The sequence below is a fragment of the Macrosteles quadrilineatus genome, unplaced genomic scaffold (assembly GCF_028750875.1).
Source record: "Macrosteles quadrilineatus isolate MER2022 unplaced genomic scaffold, UCM_ALF_1.0 Scaffold_6__1_contigs__length_79288215, whole genome shotgun sequence".
Lineage (NCBI taxonomy): Eukaryota > Metazoa > Arthropoda > Insecta > Hemiptera > Cicadellidae > Macrosteles > Macrosteles quadrilineatus.
Genome location: NW_026542599.1, coordinates 35,160,332 through 35,187,154, shown reverse-complemented (window position 1 = coordinate 35,187,154; position 26,823 = coordinate 35,160,332). Strand labels below are relative to the sequence as shown.

Here is a 26,823-nt window from a genome sequence, read left to right as displayed (position 1 = left end):
AAAAATAAGAGAAAAAGGTTTAACAGGCTTCAAAACGAATATAAAAATGTGCTCATTTCATGTATAGCTTTTAGTCTTATGTACTTATTTTGGTTTTAATTGTTTGTTAGATATTAGATGACGAAAGTTGTAAGAGAAAAACAGTTTTGTAAAATTGACTTAACGCTTGAACCAATAAAGACAATTTTATTTATTTATTATTTATTTATTTATCTCACGCAAGTGAACTTTTTGTTGTATTCAAATTTTGTTCTTAAACCCAAAATGGGTTATTTTGGTGGCCACATCGAGTGACACCTCATATTAATAGGCCATTAGTCGAAGAAATATATATCGAAGAAAGAATATCGACAAAAGCTAGAGGTCCCTATCTAAACTCAACCCACTACAGTGACTGAAGAATGGTAAGCGTTAAAATCGTTTCAGTTACTGTTACTCGTTGTTATATATAATCTGTGAAGCATTTTGCGCGACATCCTCCCCGATTTTTTCTCTTGCAAACCCACTTACTAACACCACACTTTGTATAACAAAACTGTAGCCGTCTACTAACAACGCCGCACCATTTCTCTTCGTTTCAAATATCTTATCCTCCATCGAAAGACTATCAACTAAGTATAACTAACACACCAACACCCTTACTACTAACTCTCTGAAGGATGGCACAAAACTGTTGAGAAATACCGAATTTGAAAAATATTACATGAGTCAAGCTAATAGGAGGGCATTCCACTGAGATTCCACGAGAACGCCCCTCTGCAGACCATGGAGGTTGGTACAGTATTTGTAGTTCTGCAACCTAGCGTCTTGGGTGAATAAAACTATTTTTGAATATTACAGTTTTACAGTATTATATTAGTATTTGATCACCTCTAGTGTAATTAAAAGCGTCGAACAGATCATATAAAATGCAGTGTTATATAAGTGGTAAATGAACATGAAACTTGTTCCTTAGTGGTAAATAATTATTCAGAATAACTATATTTCAGAATAATTATAAAGTAAATATATTCTCAAGAGACGGAATAAATACTTATAAAGTAAATACTCTAACAGTCGCAACACTAAAAACTTATATTAACATAAAAATAAATCCTAAAATATAAATACGAAAGGGCAAATCAATCACTTATTTTTCCAATCAACGTATTATTGTGAAAGAAATTAAAAGGTTAAGACAGAAATGGGAATTTTAAGCCTCCCGTTTCTCCCCGTCTACCTGAGGAATCCGCCGTGGCAGTTTCAGTGTTTCTAGCCCTCTCAAAAACGGTGTCCGGGCAAATGCGGACACGGAATATTGGGGACACATCATTAAAGAGGGCATAAGCGGACACTAGAGATTACTGCTACCTGACAAGGGGTTGACAGGTCTCTGCAAATATTTCAAGGGTGGAACATTGCGGACAAATGTATCTACGATGGGGAAAAAGGTGCGAGGGAGAAAGGCCACGGGTATTTGGCAGTTTAAATCTTTATCTTTCTATTTATAGCTAGACTCTCCCTACCCTAAACTATTATACGCGATAGGCTACGTTTGTGCTTACAATGTTTTATAAAAATAATCATAATAAATAACAACATTTTTGAAGGCTATTTGTTCCAGTTTTGGAAATCCTTGGATTATTTTTTTAAAACATTGTAAGCACAAACGTAGCCTATCGCGTATAATAGTTTAGGGTAGGGAGAGTCTAGCTATAAATAGAAAGATAAAGATTTAAACTGCCAAATACCCGTGGCCTTTCTCCCTCGCACCTTTTTCCCCATCGTAGATACATTTGTCCGCAATGTTCCACCCTTGAAATATTTGCAGAGACCTGTCAACCCCTTGTCAGGTAGCAGTAATCTCTAGTGTCCGCTTATGCCCTCTTTAATGATGTGTCCCCAATATTCCGTGTCCGCATTTGCCCGGCATTCCTCAAAAACACCCTTATAATCCTCACTAATTGCCGTGGCAGTTTCAGTATGGAGCATGGTCGTAAAACGTCGTGGCAGTTTCGGTGTCCCCGATCATCTCATACCATTCTACACTCATATCAAGTGGCGTGCTCATCTCAATGAAATGACAATTGTCATCACAAGTCCCTGAAAACACCCAGCTACATATTCCTGTTCCTCACAATCCCCCTGGCGACATTTCTCCCAGTTGTGACATGTCTCGCTGCTTGTGTAGTTTATCTTCACATTGTTGGATACACTCTATACTCGTATATTCGTGCATGCTGTGAGGGCCGTCGCTGGTTTTAGCACAAGGTGTATAATTAGCAACACCTTCGGCCTACAACACCGGCTGGCGTGATCTGAACTGTATTGTAGCAGTAGGCCTCACACAACAACCATACTGGACGACTGCTGAGGAAGAGCTGATATGTGATATGGCAACAAAACCCATCAGCTATAATAAGGGCCACGAGCTTTTGAGAAAACTGCAAGCCATACACCTATCAACCACATAATTGAATGGGACGTCTTGAGGAGAAACTTCTACGAAAATATTAGTTTTTCGATATAACCCTCTCCTAAGAGCAGGATTGAAGATACATCAGCTGTTAGATTTGTTTTGGTTTAAGTTTTTTATTTACTTGTTTAACCTTTTGATTCTACCATAGATCTACTCTAATGCTGATTTAAATTAGACTTAGTAATGGCCTAATGCTGAATAAATCTATAGACTTAGATTTCGTAATACCCAATTTGATTAATTTAAATCAGCATTAATATCAGAATAAGTAGACCTAATTGTTAAATTAATGACAAACGAAAAAGAGGAAGTACGCTATTTTTCACCACACTATACCCTATTACCACTATTCACCACAATAATAATTCACACTGATAGTCAACACAACTACAACTGGTTATGTGAAGAAATAATTTGAGGAATCAGCAAAAATAATAATAAATAGTTGCTAGGCAGCGTTGACAATAAAACAACTCTATTGCAATGCTATGGATACTGATTGCGTATTTAATTATATGCATTCATGTTTTAGGAAAGTAAGCGGGCAGCTGATTTTGCGGCCCTAGGAATGTAAAAACCTGTTCTGTCCCCAAATGATAGCTGGCATGGTCAGCAAAACGTAACTTTCCGCCACCAATAAACGTATGTAAAACAGCTAAAAACATCATAGTGTGTGAAAACAAATTAAATGTAAACAAAGTACTTATTATAGTGGGTTATTGTATCGTTGCCATGGATACCAATAAAAATGTTTCCGTCCTAAAGCAGCAATTCAAAACCCTATCAGCTCTAGGGATCACTACGATATAAACAACTCAGTTCTTTACATCAGTAGTTCTTTACATCGTTGAGGGATCATCACAATGGCATTTTAAGATAACGCCTTCCAAAATGCAAAACAAAAGTTTCGCGTAAATCGGATGGACAGTTTGGAGCTTGTAAAGATAAGATACATAATTTTTTTACGTACATTAGATGACTTTTTAAAATTGTCAGTCAAATTTTAATGAGGAAACGGAAGTTTTTAAATTCAGAAGAAATTCAGAAGGGCATTATCATTTATACCAAAAAAGAACTTAATGTAAAGCTTTATTTGCTAAATACGAGATATTAACTTTGACTTCACTTTATATATTTGAAATGATGGTGAATTTTGAAATTAATTATCAAATGTATAATGATAAACAATTTAGTCATCCGTATCCTACACAGTCAAAACATTTTCAATATCCAATATATCGTCTATGTCTATATGAAAAATCTCCTTATTACATGGGTAAGGCTTTACAACAGTCTAACCACTAAAATTTTGAGTGTTTAAAAATTTAAAGTAAGTAAATGTATTTTAATTTAAGTAAACATATTTTTTAAGATCTTACAATGGTACCTGTTTCGCCAACTACGCTGGATCTGTGACATGTTTTGTGGCAATAAAGTAGTATTTCATTTGATTTCAATCAGAATATCAGAAATAACTTCCCAAACTCGCAAAACATCTGCTGATGCCTCAACGTATGCTAAACGTGGCAAAACACGTGTCATTTGGGGATGAAATGCGCCGGATATTATGTAAATGCTCAAATATTTCCGAGAACGATGTCAAATAAATCCAACTCCGCTCACAACGGGATCAAATATTGTATTTCCATTTCCATATGAATAGGGAGAACGAGGTAAATAAAAATGTCCCGTCAAACTTAATTCGAAAATGTCACATTGGAAATGTATTTTTCCTACAGTTACCTAACAATGTACATGTTCTCTCACTGATTTGAGAAAGCAAAGTGGCCAATTCGCTCATCAGTGAGACAATGTTAATATTGTCTCACTCTAATTACTTTGTCTCACTCCAGATTTGCAACGTGAAGGCACGAAATAGTGAGCGCGTAATGCAGGCAACGTCGTATGCGCGCGAAGTACGTTGGCAGCACTGGCTGTAAATCAGCTGGTCAGCTGTTGTACTGTTGTATTTGTCACTTCACATTAAATGTTATATTAAAAGTTCACTTCTGTGTAAAAATAGGTTATGTTTCTTCACCAATTTATTTGTTTTATGGTAACTGTAGGAAAAGTATAATGTGCAACTTGAGTTCAAAGTGCAATTGCCTCACTCGAGAAACCATTCCTCACTCGCCTACGGCTCGTGAGTAAGGATTTCTCTCGAGTGAGTCAATTGCTCACTTTTCTCACTAGTTGCACAAATAACTATAGATTCGATTAAGTGGACACATTAGAACTGTAGAATGTGAGATTATTTGAGCAAATGGAAACGAAACTGTTTGTTGTCTATGAGTTGGAGTTAAATGTTTCATAGAAAAAATTACTGCTATTAATTCGGTGTAAAGAATGCTGAGTTGATTTTATCGGTACCAGGGATTGAGCTTTGCTGGGTAAAATCTTTAGTAAACTGTATTATCTTAGAACAGTCTCTGCTCAATGACATTTATACAAATCCACTTTTGAAGTCCATCTTCAATCTGTTGTAAATGTAGTTTACTGTAGATGATTTTGTTTCTGTAAGCAGTAGTGAATATTCTTAGGGACTGTGTACATTCCTACTTGAGTACTGCTAGAAGAATTGTAATACTTCTGTTAAATCTAAAGCATGTTTTATAGCGTTTTAGTGGGTAACCATTGTATATACTAACGTCGATTTGATTTTTCTCTTTTATTTAAAGTTATATTTTATAACATTTGCTTTACTGGTTGGTTATATAACGAGAGGACAATGAACACATCAAGGTATAATAAACAGGACAAGGTATTTAGTTGTAATGAACACATCAAGGCATAATAAACAGGACAAGGTATTTAGTTGTAATGAACACATCAAGACATAATAAACAAAAAAACTCCTTCTACAAATACCGAACAAAAGCATAGGTACATCTACCTCAAAATTGTCTTTAGTGAATTCATAGGAATAGAAAAATTAAATTTGTGTTCAGCCTTGATAAAGATCAAATTTAAGTAAAATGTTTTTTAACTTGGCAACAAATCTTCATTCTAAAATATTTAGACGTGGATTAACTTAAAAACCTAAATCTATTCATGGAATACCCTGACATTTGTTTGATCAGTATTGGTGTTTATTTGAAAATGAAATAATTTTGCAAAACCCATTAAATGCAATCAAACAGAGCCCTGTCAGTCAATTAAACACATTAAACACACATTAAGCACATTAAACACATTATAAATAAAAAATGATAAAATAAATGTCTATGTATTTTGGCTAACGCTTCCCTAAACGAGGAATAGTTTGTTTACGTCTAAAAATAAAACAAAGGTAGACTGTTTAACAAATGTAGAGCAAGTGAAACCCACTTATTGTGGAGACAGCGGAGTAATCCTTTTATGAAGTTAAGTAGAATGTAGCAAACGCGACTCTTATGTAACTTCTTAAAACCACCGTGAACATTCCGTAGGTTGGTTGTCCTTTCATCTTAAGCAACAGCTGACAGCTTACACAATATAGTTTCAAATACATATTACAAGCTTTGAACTGTAAAATTATGGTTTCCTTGATTTCTAAGAATTTTCTGGTTTCTTGTACATTTTTTATCATTTTTTTCAACAGCTAATCGATTGCAAACACATTTTTATCTTCGAAGTATTTACTATTATTTTCTAGCCTGGTTAATCTTTCTTTTCTGGATATCAAACTGTTTTGTGTATTTTTTTTTTACTACGAAGCAAAGGTTGCCTATTTCGATGGAACCATGATATTCCTTTTATTTTTTATCGTAATCTGTTTAATCTGAAAATAAATAAAATCTGTAGGCATTTCCTTGTTCCATTAGTATATTTATCACTATAATGCTCTGTCTTCCTTTTGGTGGTATAAAACAGTTTGCTATTATTTATTTTACGCGTATCTACACTGTAATAGTATATTACGTTACTAGTCCTGAAAATAAGTGTTTACCGGACGAGTGTGGTCGTTCCCGTGCGAGACGAAGTCGAGTACGGGATTACCATACGAGTCCGGTACACACATTTTGGACGAGTTACGTACGATAGTTTACGCCATACTACTAATTCTGTACAAATCCTAATATATTTTCACCAACTAAAGGACTAAAAATCACTAGTCATAACCTCTAAGAGAGGTTATGTTTTTGTTTATAACCATTCATTGTCACCTAAATATAGTATAATCAGCTGATTGGTGTCCGGCAAAACTCATTACAGTACAGTAGTACGCAATGAAACCCCATTTGAATAAGCTGGCGGCAAACAGCTGTTTACTGGACTAAATCCTTGCGTGGGAAGTTCGTCAAAATAATGTAGTGTGGCGTAAAATGTTTTTTTTTAAATCTTAAACCACACTCTTAGCGAATTTTTATTTTTATTTTAAATTGAAATATTGCAATAGTATAGATTGGTAGTTTCTAGTATTCGTGGGTAGTAATCACTGATCAGGTCAACGGCCGATTCTGAATTACATACGTAAGCATAGACTTACTATTTGAAATTACACAATTAAAGTTTCCTATTTGCCGATACAATTTTTTCCTGTAGAATCATTAGGAATGCAACTAGTTTGGAAATCTAGAGTTTTACAGGTTTCCTTCAAGTCTATACTTTAGTCTTGTGTTCATCTCACCGGTCTAGTTCTCTCCCCTATCAAGAGTAAGGGGAATTTAATTATTTCCCACGACCTCGGCCAGGGGTGAAAACAAGTGAATATAACATCCAGCGAGTACGGAATGTGTAGATAGAATTATTTGGGTTATGACAGAATATCAATATTATTACCGGATCTTCCGTCCCTGGGTCATCCGTAGTCAATCGTTATTGAAAGTGTATTTATGGCAATTTTAATGGTTCTGTTGTGGTTGTACGGTCTTTTAAATGCGTAAAACGTGCTATAACTGTTTAATCAATGTAACAGGCCGAGTTTTTAGTTCTAAATACAACTTTCCAATTCCATCAACAAACGTTCAGTTTAAACAGTTTGTCATTTATTTCATTACTATGAGATATTGTAGAGTGGCAATCTATTAACTTTACTTCAAAATAAGTTAAATTATTACAATTATCTAGCTTAATGTAAACTAAACACAAACAAATGTAGGAAACTTAATTTGATTAAACTTTTAGACGGTTAAATGAGATAAGCATAATTAAATGCTTATGTACATTATAAATACAGTTTCGATGAGTTATGTTTTAAAGGTAAACCGTTTAATAAAACATTTTCCAGGCACTTCAAGGTACCTAAAGGTTTACACAAATACTCACATTAAAAACAGTTTTAAATTACACAAAAAAAAATACAAAAAAAATTAATAAATTAAAAAATCATGATCAAATCAAACGAAACAGTGCTTTATAATGCAGTTACAAAAAAAGTAATCATCGATGCGATAAAATGTTCAAAAATGATAACTTTGAAATATTGAAATGATGGAAAGAAGGTTTAGTGTAACTGTGATACAACTATTTACTCTTCCAGGCAACATTTGCACAAACCACCCTGTAAACGTGACTCTGGAATATAATACATAACAGAGACATATAAGTGTTATGTAACCTGTTACCCTTGTACAATACACAGTGTTTGTAAAACAACCTTCAACTCTATTTACTTTGAGTTTAAGTACACAAGTTAGAGTTTCAGTTAGAATTACAGTTAGAGTTACCCGTTCCTGTGTTAAACATCCTGTAGTATCGTAGTATACACTTAATTGCACTATAACAAACTCTGATGTATTTTTCACCTAGAAATATTTTTTTACCTAACAATTGAATTTAAATAAACCATTCCAATCGCTTCATGATAAATGTTGACACATTTTCACATAAATAATATTTTTTTGCTGACATCCTGCGTTTCAACAATAATATTTGTAATTTCACAACAAAACACGGATGTGTTATTTCGCACAATAATTTTGTTTTAGATGTCAGCTTTGTTTTGTTTGACAATACAATATGAATTGTTTCATAACAAACCGGGGTGTGATTGTTTTACATACATATAATGTTTAATAAACTTTATTTCGCCATCATTTAAATTGTTGCAACTCAGGTGTGTTTTAACAGAGAAATTTATTTTCTCGTTTTCTTGTGACTGTGTTGAGTTCATGAAGACAAAATCAAAATTAAAGTTGTGCTAAATTAAATTAACAATTTTAAAATTCCATTGTAAAATAAAGTGCTAACCATATATTTGACATCCAAATCGAAAAAAATATTACAGAATTTAAATACAAATTATAAGAAGTTATAGAGGATTGGTGAGAACGTTCTAAATGTCACTTAGGCATTGGCTTACAGCATCCATTTTGCACTACCTCGAAAAAAATATCTAATCAAAATCCAAATTAATCATAAAATGTATCTTAATCACCGTTTTAAAATTATCATTCAACTTAAGTTATTAAATATTTTTTATGTTTAAGTTTAAATTAAATCTTTTGATTTACATTTAGCACGAATGCCCACCCCTGATATAATTACATTTTTAATAGTGCTTAACTTACTTAAACCCTGAATAAAAACATTGTATTAGCAAACCAACTAGTAGTTATTATTAATATTAATTAGATAGTCTTAAAGTAGAATAGTTAACAACAACAACAAAAAATAAAAGGAGAGGTATATTTAAAACTTCCCTTAAACAAAACTTTCCTAATTTAATGATTCACAACAAACTCCGATATGTTTTTACACACAATAACCCTGAGTAACCTGTCAAAAATGTTCTAAGAAAATTTATTTTCAACATACTGTCCGCAAAAACAGCCATTTTAGTTCTATAATTCGCAAAATTATAGTTTTCGGGTTTACTTAAATTAAAACAAAAAAATATGGTAAATCTTTCTGTTCGCTAACATCAACATTTCTTTATGGCACATTATAAATGTTGTTTACTATTTGAAACACAAACAACAGAAATGTAAACATTGATGAAGACTTATAATCTCAAATTATGGGGTATTTTGTATAGATTAGAAGCTTATTTCCATAGTATGATGAAAATAGTTGTTCATCACACGGAGCGAAGTTGTCTTTTTGGTACGTAAAACACGACTGAGTACAAAAAAAAAGGCAACTTTCGCTCCTAGTGTCGAAAACTAGGATTTCATTGTTTGAGAAAACCTAGATGTGTTTTAACACAATTAATCTCGTTTTAGCTGTCAACAATGCGTTAACAAACATACAACCATAGATGAAGTAAATGTACTTTGTTTTTGAACAAACCCCTCATAGGTTTAATAATTAGTTTCGTTTTAACACGATTAATGTTTACTATTTTAGGTCACAAAACAATTATTGTAAGTGTTTAAAATGCATAGTAATTGAATTTTAGTAAGAGGTATCAGAGCGAATCGAAAATAATACTGTATTTGTAATTATTGTAAGTGTTTAAAATGCATACTAATTGAACTTTAGTAAAAGGTATCAGAGCGAATCGAAAAAAATACTGTAGGCCTATTAGTAAATCATTTGTAAAAAAAATATTTTTAAATTTTTACGGAATATATTTGAAACATAGCGAGATTGGACAGAGCTAATGGCACATCAGCACTTCAAACCATTTAATGGTAGGAAACACTGCTAATGGCTAATGGAGCTTCGTTGAATCATTAAAATCTCTGAGGGGAGTCAACGAGTTGACAACCCCCAACTCCCCGTCGCTGTCAGTATAAAATGCAATTTTCGAGGTAGGAATTCCGTCAACACTAAAATAAATAGTCAAGAAATATCACCAAGAAAGAATTCTAGATTAATATCTTTCCGCAAACAAGTAATATACATTGCATACCAATATCTTGCTCATGCAAAATCAACAATCCATTTAATGTATATGAAAGGTAATACAAATAAAACACACTATTGCTGGGTGAATATAATTGAAACCTTAGGATACCTCAAGTATAGTTCTCATGCTTCTGTTAAAGTTTAAATGCTGTCATAAGAAAATCAATGTAACAAGAAGTACGATTCGATGTATGTGTGACGTAGGGTAAGCTCAGAGTTTATTTAATTAATGAAAATTACGAGAGTAAATTTTTAAGCCATGTTAAAAGAATAACCAGAAAACATTTATGATTATTTTTACAAAAATATTAATTGTTAAACTAAGATCAGCTGTTCATTATAAATAAACAAGCCGCACTTGCAGTGTCGTAACTAGTCAGATATACAGCTACGTATTGCAACATTAGAGATATAGTCTGAGTCACCTGATTACATACCACCAGTCACGTGCTCACCTAACCTAACCTACAAATGTTTGCTCACTGTTTACCATTGAATATTGCGTTCTAACAGGTCGCGCACGCTTTGATAATTGTAGCAAAAATGTTAGAAAAATAATTGCATAGCGTCTGTTATAGTGTCTGCATTGACATTATTTTACGTCTAATAATTTAAAAATGTGAGCGTGTTAACGACAGAGGGAAATGTTCGTGTTATTTGCAAAGTGCCCGCCCCTTGCGTCAGGGGTAGGATTTCAACATTGTACAGGTTGGCGCTTATATACGTATCATCTTCCAGTTTGGAAACGTAATTTTCTACATTGTCGCATTGGAGTTATACAATTTGTAGTCAAGAAACACAGCAACATTACCAGCCGACAACTGAGAAGTTACAACTTGTGCGTTAGGCTATCCACACTGTTCATTAAATCTACGTTACAAACAAATCAAACAAGTTTAACATATAACAGGTGGGTACTGCACACCCGGTGTTTAGCGCAACAGACGGTGGCCTTGAAACGCAACCACAAACTGTAGGTTGGCTGTGATGGTTGCAACCATCAGGAGCACACCAGCATATGAAAATGTATGAGGTTTACACCAAAAATAGACGATTGGGGTGTGTTGCTTATTTCACGGTGTAAAGTTCATAGTGGTTATCGTATCGGACTTAAAAGTGCAAAAGGAACTGGTTTAGATTTTCTACTTATCCACAAAAATTGTAGGAATTTTGAAGGCTTTGCCTTAAATTCGTCGATGGTAAATTAGTGCAAAATACCGTTGACGTGGGCACCGACGAAACTAAAATACATTCGGTTCGGTTGGAAAGAATCGAATACATGCAAACAACATGATATGCATTAGGTGAATTAACTAAACAACATATTTTTCTATTGCTATAATACTTCAACAAATGATGGTATGCATTGGCTTCTAAAATAAAACCCCTCCTATTTGGCAACTTTTCAGATAAATCATTTACTGTTCACTTCTTAATCTCACATTTATTCGTCCGTGACTTATAGAGGCGTTAACGAGGTTGAATTGTCCTGGAAGTATTAGATTAATACTTCAAGTTTGCAAGGAACGAGTCTTGCTGTTTAACAGGAGTAGCCCACGTTTACTAAAGGAATTACCAACGTGGATTTGACACCATTTCCGCGCACCAAAGAAATAGCGCCGTTTCTTTTTCGGGCACGACTCACGAACAGACGACACGACTGAGCGCATCTCCGAGGTGAGCGTTGCGTCCAGTAGTGTTCTAGATACACGATAAACTGTACACAACTACACTGGTGGTCAACATCCTTGCAACACGACCAAGCTGTATAAACAATCTGGTGGCCGAGCTTTGCTCTGAGGCACGACTGAGCGGTTCTAGCGCATCTCCGAGGTGAGCGCTGCGTCCAGTTGTGTTCTAGATACACGATAACTGTACACAGCACACTACACTGGTGGTCAACATCCTTGCAACACGACCAAGCTGTATAAACAATCTGGTGGCCGAGCTTTGCTCTGAGGCACGACTGAGCGGTTCTAGCGCATCTCCGAGGTGAGCGCTGCGTCCAGTTTATGTTCTAGATACACGATAACTGTACACAGCACACTACACTGGTGGTCAACATCCTTGCAACACGACCAAGCTGTATAAACAATCTGGTGACCGAGCTTTGCTCTGGGGCACGACTGAGCGGTTCTAGCGTATCTCCGAGGTGAGCGTTGCGTCCAGTAGTGTTCTAGATACACGATAACTGTACACAGCACACTACACTAGTGGTCAACATCCTTGCAACACGACCAAGCTGTATCAACAATCTGGCGACCGAGCTTTGCTCTGAGGCACGACTGAGCGGTTCTAGCGTATCTCCGAGGTGATCGCTGCGTCCAATAGTGTTCTAGATACACGATAACTGTACACAGCACACTACACTAGTGGTCAACATCCTTGCAACACGACCAAGCTGTATCAACAATCTGGTGACCGAGCTTTGCTCTGAGGCACGACTGAGCGGTTCTAGCGCATCTCCGAGGTGAGCGCTGCGTCCAGTAGTGTTCTAGATACACGATAACTGTACACAACTACACTGATGGTCAACATCCTTGCAACACGACCAAGCTGTATAAACAATCTGGTGACCGAGCTTTGCTCTGAGGCACGACTGAGCGGTTCTAGCGTATCTCCGAGGCGAGCGCTGCGTCCAATAGTGTTCTAGATACACGATAACTGTACACAGCACACTACACTGGTGGTCAACATCCTTGCAACACGACCAAGCTGTATAAAAAATCTGGTGGCCGAGCTTTGCTCTGAGGCACGACTGAGCGGTTCTAGCGTATCTCCGAGGTGAGCGTTGCGTCCAATAGTGTTCTAGATACACGATAACTGTACACAGCACACTACACTGGTGGTCAACATCCTTGCAACACGACCAAGCTGAATAAACAATCTGGTGAGCGAGCTTTGCTCTGAGGCACGACTGAGCGGTTCTAGCGCATCTCCGAGGTGAGCGTTGCGTCCAATAGTGTTCTAGATACACGATAACTGTACACAGCACACTACACTAGTGGTCAACATCCTTGCAACACGACCAAGCTGTATAAACAATCTGGTGACCGAGCTTTGCTCTAAGACACTTACCTCTCTGATGTAGAACACGTCGTCCACCCCGTACTTCTCCTTGAGCTCCTGGTTGGAGGGTAACTTGCCCATGTAGATGGCGTAGGTCTCGTCCACCTCGGGGGCGAACAGATAGCTGCGACCCGTGGCGATGTCCAGGGCACCGTACATGTCGGGCACCTCCACACCGAACATCCAGTGGAAGTACGACTCCTGCAAACAACAGAAACGGGTTATCAAGCTGTCATCAGCAACACGTCCACCTGTGACTTATATAAAACCCATAAGGATGTGATCTATCAATTATTCAGATCATATGATCAACGAACTATCACAATGTGATCAAATCGTTATCTAGTGAACTGTGATGAATAAACTATCCAGCTGTGATCGACTCAATATCTAGGTGTGTACAACATAATATCCAGCTGCGATCAACACACTAGCTGTTTTGGTTTTGATCAACTCACTACCACCAGTTTGGCCAGTTGTGGTGAACGAACTACCCATATGTGATCAACGACCTATCCAGCTGTGACCAACACAAACACACTAACCAGCTTTGATAAACTCACTAGGCAGCTGTGGTGAACGAGCACTCCAGATGTGATCATCGAGCTATCCAGCTGCGATCAACACACTAACCAGCTTTGATCAACACACTAGCCAGCTGTGATCAACACACTAGCCAGTTGTGGTTAACGAACTACCCAGATGTGATCAACGATCTATCCAGCTGTTACCATCACACTACAGACAGCTGTGACAGCGATGATCAGCTGTGATCATCGGACACTACGGACATAAACAAAGGACTGTTCAGTTGTGATTTCCAGGATAAAACAGCTAGAATCGTCAGACTATTAATTTCTTACGACAAACTATCAAATAGTAATCAACGTTTATTCATCAATAACTCTAAAAACTGTTGACGTAGTCTTGATTTTATAATTCATCAAGAGAATGTTGAAATACCGATTACTCAATGGCAGATAAAACACGGTCAGTACAACGGTTCTCTAACTCTGAAAAGATTGAATCCCCCTTTAATAAGCCAAGAAATTATTCACAAATGTACGTTTAGTCACCAAACCAAAACACAGACGCGTGACGTAGCGGGAATTATAAACACGTCATCTTCGCCACGTCGCCAGTGTGGTGTTTAGCAACAGTTCACAGAAGTGTGCGTTGGCGGGGAAAGTAACCTGGATAAACGGACAAACCTTTGCCGCACATCACACTCACAGTCACTGTGGCATGGACCGATGTATCTCACCTGTAGTACGTAGTGATATTAATATATTTTAAAACGTTTTTATTAGCTCGCTTTCTTGTCCAGTACAAATTTTGAAATCAATTTTATACTAACTTCCCGATGAGCTAGAGACTTGAAATTTGAAACATAGCTCATAAATGGATGACAATGCAATATTATATCTTTTAATTTTCATATTTCCCTTGGACTAAGCTCCATGGGCCTGTTTTTATTAGCTTCGCTTTCCTACAAATTTTGATATCAATTTTAAACGAAGTTCCCGATGAGCTAGAGACTTGAAACTTGAAACATAGCTCACAAATGGATGACAATTCAATATTATATCATTTAATTTTCATATTTTCCTTGGGCTACGCCCCTTTGGCTTCAAAATTTTCTATGTTTACATTTTAAAAGAATGTAAACATCTATCTATATATTAATAGGCAAGCATGTTTCTTTAAAACCTTTTTTCTCAGCTTGTGTGCATCGTGGGGTAAATCTGCGCAAACCGTTAGAAAGCAATTTTCCTGTAGGTGTTCAGAATCCCTTTATAAATTAAAATAGGCTCAAAAATAAGCACAAAAAATGAATTTAAAATTTTGAAAAATTTAACATGGATATTATGAGTTGCCATGCTGGTGACGAAATAACAACGAAATATAAACAGAAAATCAAAACAAATGGAAGAAACTCCAATCACATGTTCTATTCAAAGTGTGGAATGAAAATAAAGAAGTCTGTAGTGTACATTAAATATTTTTGGTCGAGTTTCGACCACTGGACGACCTCTATACTTATTTAATACGCAAGCAGGTTTTTTGTGACAATTACTCCTCCGAAACTACTGAACCGATTTACATGTTCTTGGTGTCATTGGAAAGAGCGTAACTTGAAGTTGTGCAGGAAACTTTCTTTTTAGGGAAATAATTAGAGGGTGAGGCCCTGGGGCCCTTTAAAGTTTCGTATTTCTCCATAAGATTAACATGGGAAACAAATATTGTTATGAAACTCAAGCTGTTTTAAAAAATAAAAGTGAGAAGATGAACATATGTTAATTGTAAACAGTCAATAAGTTTGCTAATTTAACAGTTAGTTTGCCACAAACATTTACTTACTCGGTTGAAATGAAATAGTTACTATTTGAATTTGGGTTGGTGTAATTATTACAATGGGAAAAAACTAGAGAGCCTGGATAAATTGATATACTAAAAAGAAAACTGAATTAACACTGTGCTGCATTTCTTAGTCATCATTGAATGAGACGATTTGCAAACTACGGAAACATAGGAAAGTCATAGAACACCACCAAGGGGAAGAAATAGAAATAATGTGTGTTATAAACACTAAAAAACAAAATCAGCTTTTGAAAAATGATAAGATATTTACAAGAAATGTTGATTATATCGATCTGTTATGTAAATCTTGAGTATTACATAATCTTTGAGTTGAATCTTTTATAGTCATAAAAAAATATGACTGTTATTCGTTTTAAAATAACGCCTGTAATACTTAGCAATTGCTCGATTTCGAGCAACAGGGACACTAGTATAAATTAATTTAAGTCAGCTGTAAATACTTAAATTTGACAGTTAGAAGAGCAGAGGTTAAGAGGTACAGGTTCTGCTCCCAAGATATTGTAAAAATATAAACCAATCATTTCAAAGTAAAGATATAACATCTGATTACAGATAATAAGGTTTTGGGTTTTGGTTGTGTATTAAGAGGCTATATAAAATAGATTTAACATATTTACACATTAAAGACTAAAAACTAGAGAATAATTTATAAATAAAAATTAGTTTTTAAAAATGCCACGTTTTTAAACGCACTAAAAAGTATAAAATAATTTATAAAATGTTGAGAGAATAAATACTTGTAAGATTTAAAACGAAAAACGTGGGGCGCATGCAATAGATCATAATAGTTCAATGGGTGAAGTTAATTGTAAATCAGCATGCGCCCCATGTTTTTCGTTTTATATCTTACAAGTATTTATTCTCTCAACATTTTATAAATTATTTTATACTTTTTAGTGTGTTTACAAACGTGGTATTTTTAAAAAGTATTTTTATTTATAATTTTTTTTTTTTATTCTTTGATTAGGCGAATCAAAGAAATGTGATTCAGAAGTAAACTTTTAAATTATTCCAAGTATTTTCCGACAACATTATTTACTTCTCTTCGTCAACGAGGATGCACATGTAATCGTCTACTACAAACTTATCATCTTGGCTCAGTTTTATAAATATAAATAATTCCGAAAATAAATATACTTTGGCTGATATACTACCATAAAAACCCAAGTCTCGCCTATTTTTGTGTATTCCTTTCATTTTCTTTTTAAAAAGGGAGAGTCGTTGTAATAATATTAAAAATGATATTGTAGTTCAGTTATACATATTTATACATACAGTACTATTATACATAGTATATCAGTTTAATGTTTTTTTAGAAAATAAGACGAATTGTAGTAATATATTTACACTTATACTGTAGACAAATCCATTTAAAAGATGATAAGTGGTGATCAATTTCGGTTGGACACTCCAATCTTCATACAATTTATGGAAATTTATATGTATTTTACCGTCTTGTGAGTCAACAGAATAAGTTGAAATATATTACAAGTATTATTAAACATATTTGTCAGGTAATTTAGTAACACGTACTGATCAAGCAGTTTTTTCTTAACTTTTTTTTAAATGTAAGTTATATAAGTGCCACATTCTATACATAATTGTTGTTTTTGATTGCATGTGAATTGGGAGGATTTAATCACCCTATTGGCATTAGCTCCTGCAGTATATTTTATCATCACGATAAACACACAAATAATTTTACAGATTAAAACAGTTTAAATATTAAAAGATTATGTGTAATCACAGATAAAAGCATACATTACAGCTAATATTCTCTAAAACATTATCATGATTGGCTGGAATTGACTTATGGTTTAGATATAGATCTCTAATATGGTTTATGAGCCATTAAAATAAAATATAAAACTAAATAAACATTAAGAATGTAATTACTTATTATAACATCCCAAATTAGCCTACTGTAATCTTTATGCACGACATAAAATATTAAATAAATCATCATTATTGTACACCGTACTTGTGAACTAGTAAAACAGTTATACAGCTAATTTGTATATTTTATGATTCGGATCAACGCAATAATTTTCCTTTCGATATTTTACTAAAACATAAATAAGGTGTACAAGCATTGGTGGAAAGGTCGGATAAAATGATGCCGGATTAAAGATTATTTAGTCAAATAGAACAACAGGAGGAGGAAGAAACGACCAAGATTGTGAAATCCAACTAATTGTAGTGTAGAACTGTGGAACACACAACAGAGATTAATCGCTAACGACTTGTGGTCTAAACATAGCAGACAAACCTAATTTGGTCACTCGTGTTGTGCACGGTTGTTTAAACAAAACCAACATCAATGTACCGTACAGTAATTGTGTTCAATTTGATTATTTCTTCATCAATGCACAACGTTGCCACTTTTACAAAACAAGGCCCAGTATGCCTAAAAACAATGCGTACAGGTATTTTTGTTTGTTAGCCTTTCATCACAATCGTGCGATAATTATTGTTTTTAAACTAAAATCGTTATCGTCGTCATTATAATTAGCAAATTTCCCACATAGGAAAACTGTCTTACCGTAGGTCTGGTGGTAAAACCTAGACTCGAGGGTCCGCTTTAATTTTTTGTTGAATATCTCAAGAAGGCTAAAACCATAATCGGTTATAATTCATTGGAGAACTATAATTATTGCTTGACAAACACTATTGTTGTTGTTTGCCTTAAAAATTGGGGTCGAATATAGAAAAGCTAAAAAGCAACTAACATGAAACAACGCCATCAGCAAAGCAGCTGCAAAGCAAAACTTGGTGACCTTGACAGCGCATGATAGAGGAATTCAGAAAACTGACGTACTTTCTATAAAAATGTCTTTTTGCGTAAGAACTTATAAAAAACAAATTGAAACTATTACTTTGGCTACAAACTAACAACTTCAGTGACATTAAAGTAGACAAGGGAGAGCAATGGACGTTTTGTAAACAATTCGCATCTATAATATTAAAACGTAACAGGGTTTTTTTATTTCACGATTCTGAATCAATCACTTGACGGATTTTCAGGATTTTTGTGTTGAAAGAAAGATAATTTTGAGAACTAGGGAAGGTCGAAGCCATAATTTTAGTTTACGGTTCCAGTTCTTTATAAATTAAGTTATAAATTCTAAAAAGTCTAGCAGCCGACGCCAACATTCTCTAGCTTTTTCTATCATTTAATTTGCTTAACATAACAGCTGTAAACGTTCAGTGTTTGTGACAGAAATTCAGCATTTGGATAAAGATGAAAAGACATACTTAGGGTTGACTTATTTATATTATGTGTAATGTATATAATAATAATAATCATTTATTCGTTCAATTCTTTGGTAAGAGCAGAATTTCACGCAATTTACATAATAAAATATACATAGTCAAATACTAGATGTTAAAATTATTTTTTAAAGCAATCTTTAAACTCTTCTGTTTGTTTTAGTGCAATATAATTTGTTTTAACTAACAGCTGGTTGAATTTAGAAGTATTCCATAGAATTGTGAGGTTATTTTTTTTACTCAATGATTTTGTCATTGATTATTGGAAATACGTAAGATTAGTAGTGATCATTAGAATACAGAGATAAGTAAAATCATTGCTGTATACAAATCTAGGATCTGCCCACGAAGTCTAAAAAGAAAAGGATATGCAAATTATTTTGCTGCTCGACTTTTTGAGAGAAAGAGTAGGAAAATAACAATGTTTACATGTTTTAATTCATCTTGGTAGCTTTTTGTTTACAATAAATGTGTGACTGCTTAAATTTTGTTTGGATTAGGTCCATAAATATTGATACTATCAAAAAAGGAGATCAAGAATCATCATGAATCACGATTTTGAATTACCACAACAACCTTAGATGGGTTCCTTAGTCAATGATTTTATCCAGAGATGAAATATACAGAACACATCGTTATCATTGACATCGACACAATCACTGTTTTATTGTAAAATTATCGGATTTAAAATGCATATCGTATAGGCCTATATTGGTATGAAAACATGTTTGGTCACGTGACATTTGTTTACAAGATGATTTTTCACATTATAACTGCGAGACAATTTTTCTTTATACGTGCACAGAAAACAATACGTGTGAGCTTGCTGTTCTGACTTATAGACAGTTTTAACCACGAATATTAGAAAATACCGTTTTTACTTACTACTCGATTCCCGTACGTAGGACGACGGGCTAACACCTCGTTTTTCCTGAAAACTAAAATACTTTTAAAAGAATACTTTTCGCTACACTACTGTGAAATGGCCTGTTTTCGTTATATGTTTATCACCTGCGTAAATTCATCATTACACTGTTTACTACGGCAAAATAATGTTAACTATGCAAAAGTAATGTTTACTATCTTTTTTTGGATTTTGCCGACGTAAACAAACAAATATGTGTCATTGTTTTGTCAACTGTTTTAATTTTCAACAACCAAAACTGTACAACCCAATTAAATATTAAGAGACATACTTATAATTTACTATAAGACTAGTGGAACCCCGTCGAAATCGACGGTTAATCTTGAGGTTTTATGTAAATTCAGCTAACTGCGATGGATAGAGTGAAGTCATTAAAATCTTAGTTAAATGAAGGGAGGATAAGCAATAATAAGTATGACGATTGTGTTCCCTAAAATACGTGATTGATGAATTCGTTTAACACAATATTTCCTACCTTTTTATCGGCTTTAGGTTGCCCAAAAGGTTTTTTAGGAGTCTTATAATTGTTTGTTCATGAGTTTGTTTCATACCAAAGCCACTTTCACTATATGGGAGAATGAGTTCATATAATTAGTCTATCATGTTACGGAAAGAGTCAATATTTATTACTAACCACTAATTCCATCAGCTTTAGGAAAATCATTCAGATTGTATCCGGATTTATAAGTAATCATCATCTTTGGTCATAAAAATTCAGAATTCTATCAGCATATTAAATCAGTTTTTTTTGTTTGATAAAAATATCTGATTCTCCAGAAAGCAGTAACATTCTTACTTCGATCTCAGTAATTTTAATTCCTTCTCTTGCCACATCGACCCATGTATTTAATTATCCTATTCTTACAAGATAATTCGTTAACTTATGGGGTAGTTTTGCCTTGGCCATGTAGGCCTAGATCACATAAAGCCGTGCACGTATTTCGTGGATTGGAATGAACCATAATTGTAGGAAATTTTATCACGAATCTTGAACATTTGCTGAACCAAATCCATAACCTAGTCCAGCCTTGGTAACAAAAAATGCAAATGCTATGAGATGTGATGACACTGTTGTGTTTCCGAATGTTTTGTATGTAGTGAGGTTTAAATGCGTTGTTCGACCTAGCTACATGTGTACATCAAAGTAAAAACTGTGTACACATTTTTTTAAATACCTGAATTGACATTAGTACTTTACCAAAACCATAGACTACGTAGTTAGTCTATTCCAAAACTTGAACACAGCTCTCATCCTCAACGTACTCATCTATGACACAATTTTCAACCCGATTATCAAAAACTTTTAGACCAATAAATTAATATCTGGTGTTCTTTCTTGAATTTAAAAATAAATGGTGATTGAAAGTAGGAAAAAAAGGCAAGTGCCAACCTTACAATATATATATAAGCTAACCCGATAAGGAATAATTATATGTCCCTTTGAAATTGATATATCACACTTATTTCATAATTTAAAAATTTCTAAGAGCAATAAAGCATAGATTTTTGAACAAAACATTTAAAACGTATCATAAATTCATCATTTTGTTGAAACTATAAAAAACTTGCCATGCAGTGGAGAATCAATTTAAAATCATAAATAATAATGTAAACATTTAATTTTGACAGTTTCAGTAGACTTTTGAATACAATTTTAATATTAACAGCTGGTTCATTAAAAGTAGTGTAAAATTATCCATATGGTCGAAATGTAAACAAAATTGCAGAGTGAACTTTAAAGGCCTCTGGGGCAGAGCCCCAAGAAAATTTACCTCGTTTCTCTTTTCAGGGCTCACCTACAGACCAATACCTTTCTTTAGACACCCCTACCAAGTTTCTACGCCCAGCCGTTCTCTCAAATTAGCTGTGACAAAAACCTCGTTTTCCTCCTTAAGAATAACATGGGATGGGAATTTAAAGGCCACTGGGGCAGAGCCCCGAGGGTATTCTCCATATTTTTCTTTTGATGGCTCATCTACAGACCAGGACCACAGACAATATAATACTTTAATGGTTTATTCCATTGTCTGTGCCAGGTTGGTGCCAGGACCTTTCTTTAGACACCTCTACCGAGTTTCTACGCCCAGCCGTTCTCTCCAAATAACTGTCACAAAGAAAAACAGTTTCAAATTAATATATAGATACTTCTAATTTACGGGTAACCTACCTAAATAGACTGTCTACGACTATTTACGGCTAATGGTCTTCAACTAAAATGCTAATCACGAAGCAAACTATACTAAGTACAGGAAGATAACCTACAAAGTGTAGCAACAATTTATTTTTTACAGCACACTTTTCGAAAACATCGATAACCAAAATAGGTTACAAACCAAAACATTATTTCCATATTTACAACAGCCTAACAATGTTGTGTCGATACGTTATCAACGCATTAGCCTTATCACTGGCTAAGCTTCCCAGCTGAAGGTTGCGGATATACCACGTGTTGTTGCTACAAACTGTAGCACTATAGTGTCAGCAATTGCTGATTAGATAGTTGAGTATCCGGTCAAATTCCACACGCACCGATAAATCTTGCTGTTTGAATTGCAAGATTCAGTAATTGTATATCCAGTCACATCGAAGATACTTCAAGTAATGATGACTTTATAAGATACAAGGAGTATGACTTAGAGACATTTGAAACACAGTATCTTACTTAATATTATAAATCTGAAAGTTTGTGAGTTTGTGTGTATGTTTGTTGCTCAATCACGCATAAACTACTGGACGGATTGGGCTGAAATTTGGCATGATGATAGCTCACATTCCCGATTAACATTAAAGCATATTCTTATCACAAAAACCCTTTCGGGCTCCACCCCAGTGGCTCTGTAGTTCCCCATGTTAATCTTATGATTTTTCATATTTAAAAGGAATTAATGAATCTTAACAGCTGTTTCAATTAAACAAGTTGGTTCTGTTCTATGATGTTCAATAGCATAAAAGTTACAAGGATTACCAACAGGGTGCAGCACTATTAATTTTAGCGAATTTCCCTATAGGGAAGTAGCTATTACCGTAGGTCTCATGGTAAGACTTAGGCCCGGGACCGATTTACTTTTTCATTTTGATGTCCCCAGAGGCCAAAAACACCATTCGTTCAAATTTTTATATATGTATATATATATATATATATATATATATATATATACAGGGTGTCCCTCGAGAGGTGTCTCAAATCGATTACTGGAAAACGGCTTAACGTACAAGGATGAAATAAAATTATTTCCAACTAAATCGACCCCAAGGAATAACGTAAAAATATTTTTAACTTTTTTCAAATACAGGGTGTGCCAAAAACTGAGGGTCCCTAGTTCGAATCTCGGAATTTTCAAATGTAAACATATGTCATGTTATACATCATTTTAAAGGTATTTGATAGACAAACATTTTGGCGAAAACCAAAATTAGTTATCTTTTTCCGTTTCAAAATGGCGGCAGTTTTTTTGAAAGAAATCTATATTTTTTTAATACTCTGTATTTCCTATACCAATGCATTTAGCACTTCTCCGGTTGCATTTTCTTACTCGTTATGAAATTAGCTTTACTGTGATATGCAACAAGTAACGGTTTTTTGAAATAATAAAAATTCCAAAAAAAATTATTTTTAAAAATTTGCAAATGCTCATTGTTCAAAATTTTCAAATAGCAACATATGTCAAGTGGCACATTAGTCCAGGCAAACTAAACAAACTTACATAGGGACCGTTAAAAAAATTGCAAGAAAACGTTTTATGGTTTTATTTTGTAGAGTTGGGTTTGCAGAATGACATACTAAAAGTTGCCAAAAATCGGTGCACGAGAAAACCACTAAAATCACAATTTAAAATGGCGGTTTTTTTCAACATTGGACAAATTAAAAAAACATATTTCACATGTATTTGTTATGCACATTTTTCGAGATATTGACTTGGGACCACCGCCTGTATTTATTGAGTGGTTAGTACTTCATTTTGATAGGGAACATGTTTTTGGCCGCCATCTTGGATCCGCCATATTGGACATAGATAAATTTTTTTCAATGTAATGATAGTGTTGTGACACATTATTACCAACTACATTTTTACACTGATTTCAATGCCGAAATCCGTTTTTAAATATCTTTATTCATTTAGAAGATATATACAAAAGAAAACTCTGCACCATACATTTCTTATGGACGTTTCGTAGTTTGATATTTTTTTAAAATTATTTTTCTTATATCTCCAGTTCTTATTAACGCTTTTAGTTCGTTCTAGGCTTAAAATATTCAGTAATGTAAGGGCTTTCATTTGAGCTCTTGATCATTAAAATCAGACGAGTTAAAGACCAGCTACAAACCTCAGAACAATATTAAATTTAACTTTTTATAAATATATTTTTATTAAAATATTTATAACTCAGGTTGTTAATACGTCACCAAGTTCTTTCTTGTCTCAAATTACTCAGTGAATGTTAAGCTTTGATTTTATTAATCAATTAACAAAATCTGACAATTTTAAAATGAGCCATGGACCATAATTTAACATTAAAATGTATTTATTTTGAAATTTGTCTTTAGTTAAGGACATATATCCCAAACCCTAATAACTCCTGGAAAGTAATCCATAGTTAAAATAAAAGTCTATATTTTGGCGAATTATTTAAGACTATAAAGAGTTTTGGGAGTTATTTAGAATTAGGAATATACGTCTTTAACTAAAGACAAATTTCAATATAAATACATTTCAATGTTAAATTATGGTCCATGGCTCATTTTAAAATTGTCAGATTTTGTTTAATGATCAATAAAATTAAAGCCAAACATTTACTGAGTAATTTGAGACCAGAAAGAACTTGGTGACGTATTAACAACCCGAGTTATAAATATTTTAATAAAAATATATTTATAAAAAGTTAATTTAATATTGTTCTGAGGTTTGTAGCTGGTCTTTAACTCGTCTGATTTTAATGATCAAGAGCTCAAATGAAAGCCCTTACATTACTGAATATTTTAAGCCTAGAACGAACTAAAAGCGTTAATAAGAACTAGAGATATAAGAAAAATAATTTAAAATAAATATCAAACTACGAAACGTCCATAAGAAATGTATGGTGCAGAGTTTTCTTTTGTATATATCTTCTAAATGAATAAAGATATTTAAAAACGGATTTCGGCATTGAAATCAGTGTAAAAATGTAGTTTGTAATGATGTGTCACAACACTATCATTACATTGAAAACAAATTATCTATGTCCAATATGGCGGATCCAAGATGGCGGCCAAAAACATGTTCCCTATCAAAATGAAGTACTAACCACTCAATAAATACAGGCGGTGGTCCCAAGTCAATATCTCGAAAAATGTGCCTAACAAATACATGTGAAATATGTTTTTTTAATTTGTCCAATGTTGAAAAAAGCCGCCATTTTAAATTGTGATTTTAGTGGTTTTCTCGTGCACCGATTTTTGGCAACTTTTAGTATGTCATTCTGCAAACCCAACTCTACAAAATAAAACCATAAAACGTTTTCTTGCAATTTTTTTAAGGTCATATCCTATATTTACCCGACTACATCATTTTATAGGTTTTTCAATTCCCAACAACTTTGTAATTTACACTTACTTCGTATCTCTTTTAGTTTTTGTGTAAATAACAAAAAACCTAATTTTCCTATATCAAATGCATTTTATTTGGGTTTGACATGGTTCAACACTAAATGAAATGAAGCCTTTAGTGTCAAACCCAAATAACATGCATTTGATATAGGAAAATTAGGTTTTTTGTTATTTACACAAAAGCTAAAAGAGATACGAAGTAAGTGTAAATTACAAAGTTGTTGGGAATTGAAAAACCTATAAAATGATGTGCCACTTGACATATGTTGCTATTTAAAAATTTTGAACAATGAGCATTTGCAAATTTTTAAAAATAAATTTTTTTTTTAATTTTTATTATTTCAAAAAACCGTTACTTGTTGCATATCACAGTAAAGCTAATTTCATAACGAGTAAGAAAATGCAACCGGAGAAGTGCTAAATGCATTGGTATAGGAAATACAGAGTATTAAAAAAATATAGATTTCTTTCAAAAAAACTGCCGCCATTTTGAAACGGAAAAAGATAACTAATTTTGGTTTTCGCCAAAATGTTTGTCTATCAAATACCTTTAAAATGATGTATAACATGACATATGTTTACATTTGAAAATTCCGAGATTCGAACTAGTGACCCTCAGTTTTTGGCACACCCTGTATTTGAAAAAAGTTAAAAATATTTTTACGTTATTCCTTGGGGTCGATTTAGTGGGAAATAATTTTATTTCATCATTGTACGTTAAGCGGTTTTCCAGTAATCAATTTGAGACACCTCTCGTGGGACACCCTGTATATATATGTGTCCGTGAACACGATAACTTGAGTAATTTTTATCCGATTTTGATGAAATTTGGTTTGAAGGTGTAAGGCGGGATAAACTTGAACGAGTTCGCGATCCAGCATGATCGGACCATGGGAACAGTGTTTTATGGGGGGTTTTATGGGGTAAAAATTGGTTTTTCTCACTTTTGACCCTCAAAATACAAAATTTCCCAATTTTTCTCCAAACCTTCTTAAAGAGCTTAAAAAAACAAACAATTCAGTATATCAAAGTGTTTTTGTACGGTTATTGGTTACGGAGAAAACTAAAAAAATGGTAAATTTAAAATTCCCATGTTATTCTTATGGAGAATATTGTAAAATGTTGTAGTTTGCTTGTTTATGGATATATTTTGATCAAACTTGGCAAATTTATTTATTTTATAGTAAGCTATCAATATTTTACTAAAAACACACTACTTTATTAGTTTCCTTGTAGCAGCAAACCTAGGTACTCCTTAAACCTAATGTTATTTAAATAGATCAATTAAAAAACCAATTCAGCCAAATGGAAATTCGCTTAGACGGCAGGTTTGCTGCGGCGGGGGTATTTTTTTTATTTATG

General features: G+C 33.9%; 1 protein-coding gene across 1 annotated transcript in view; it reads right to left on the bottom strand.

Annotated features, from left to right (window-relative positions):
• LOC128996892 (xaa-Pro dipeptidase) overlaps window positions 1-26,823 on the bottom strand; it is a 275,430-nt gene that overhangs the window by 32,240 nt on the left and 216,367 nt on the right. The window contains exon 3 of the mRNA XM_054422419.1: window positions 13,310-13,501. Coding sequence (XP_054278394.1) covers window positions 13,310-13,501 — 192 coding nt within the window. The remainder of the gene's footprint in view (window positions 1-13,309; window positions 13,502-26,823) is intronic.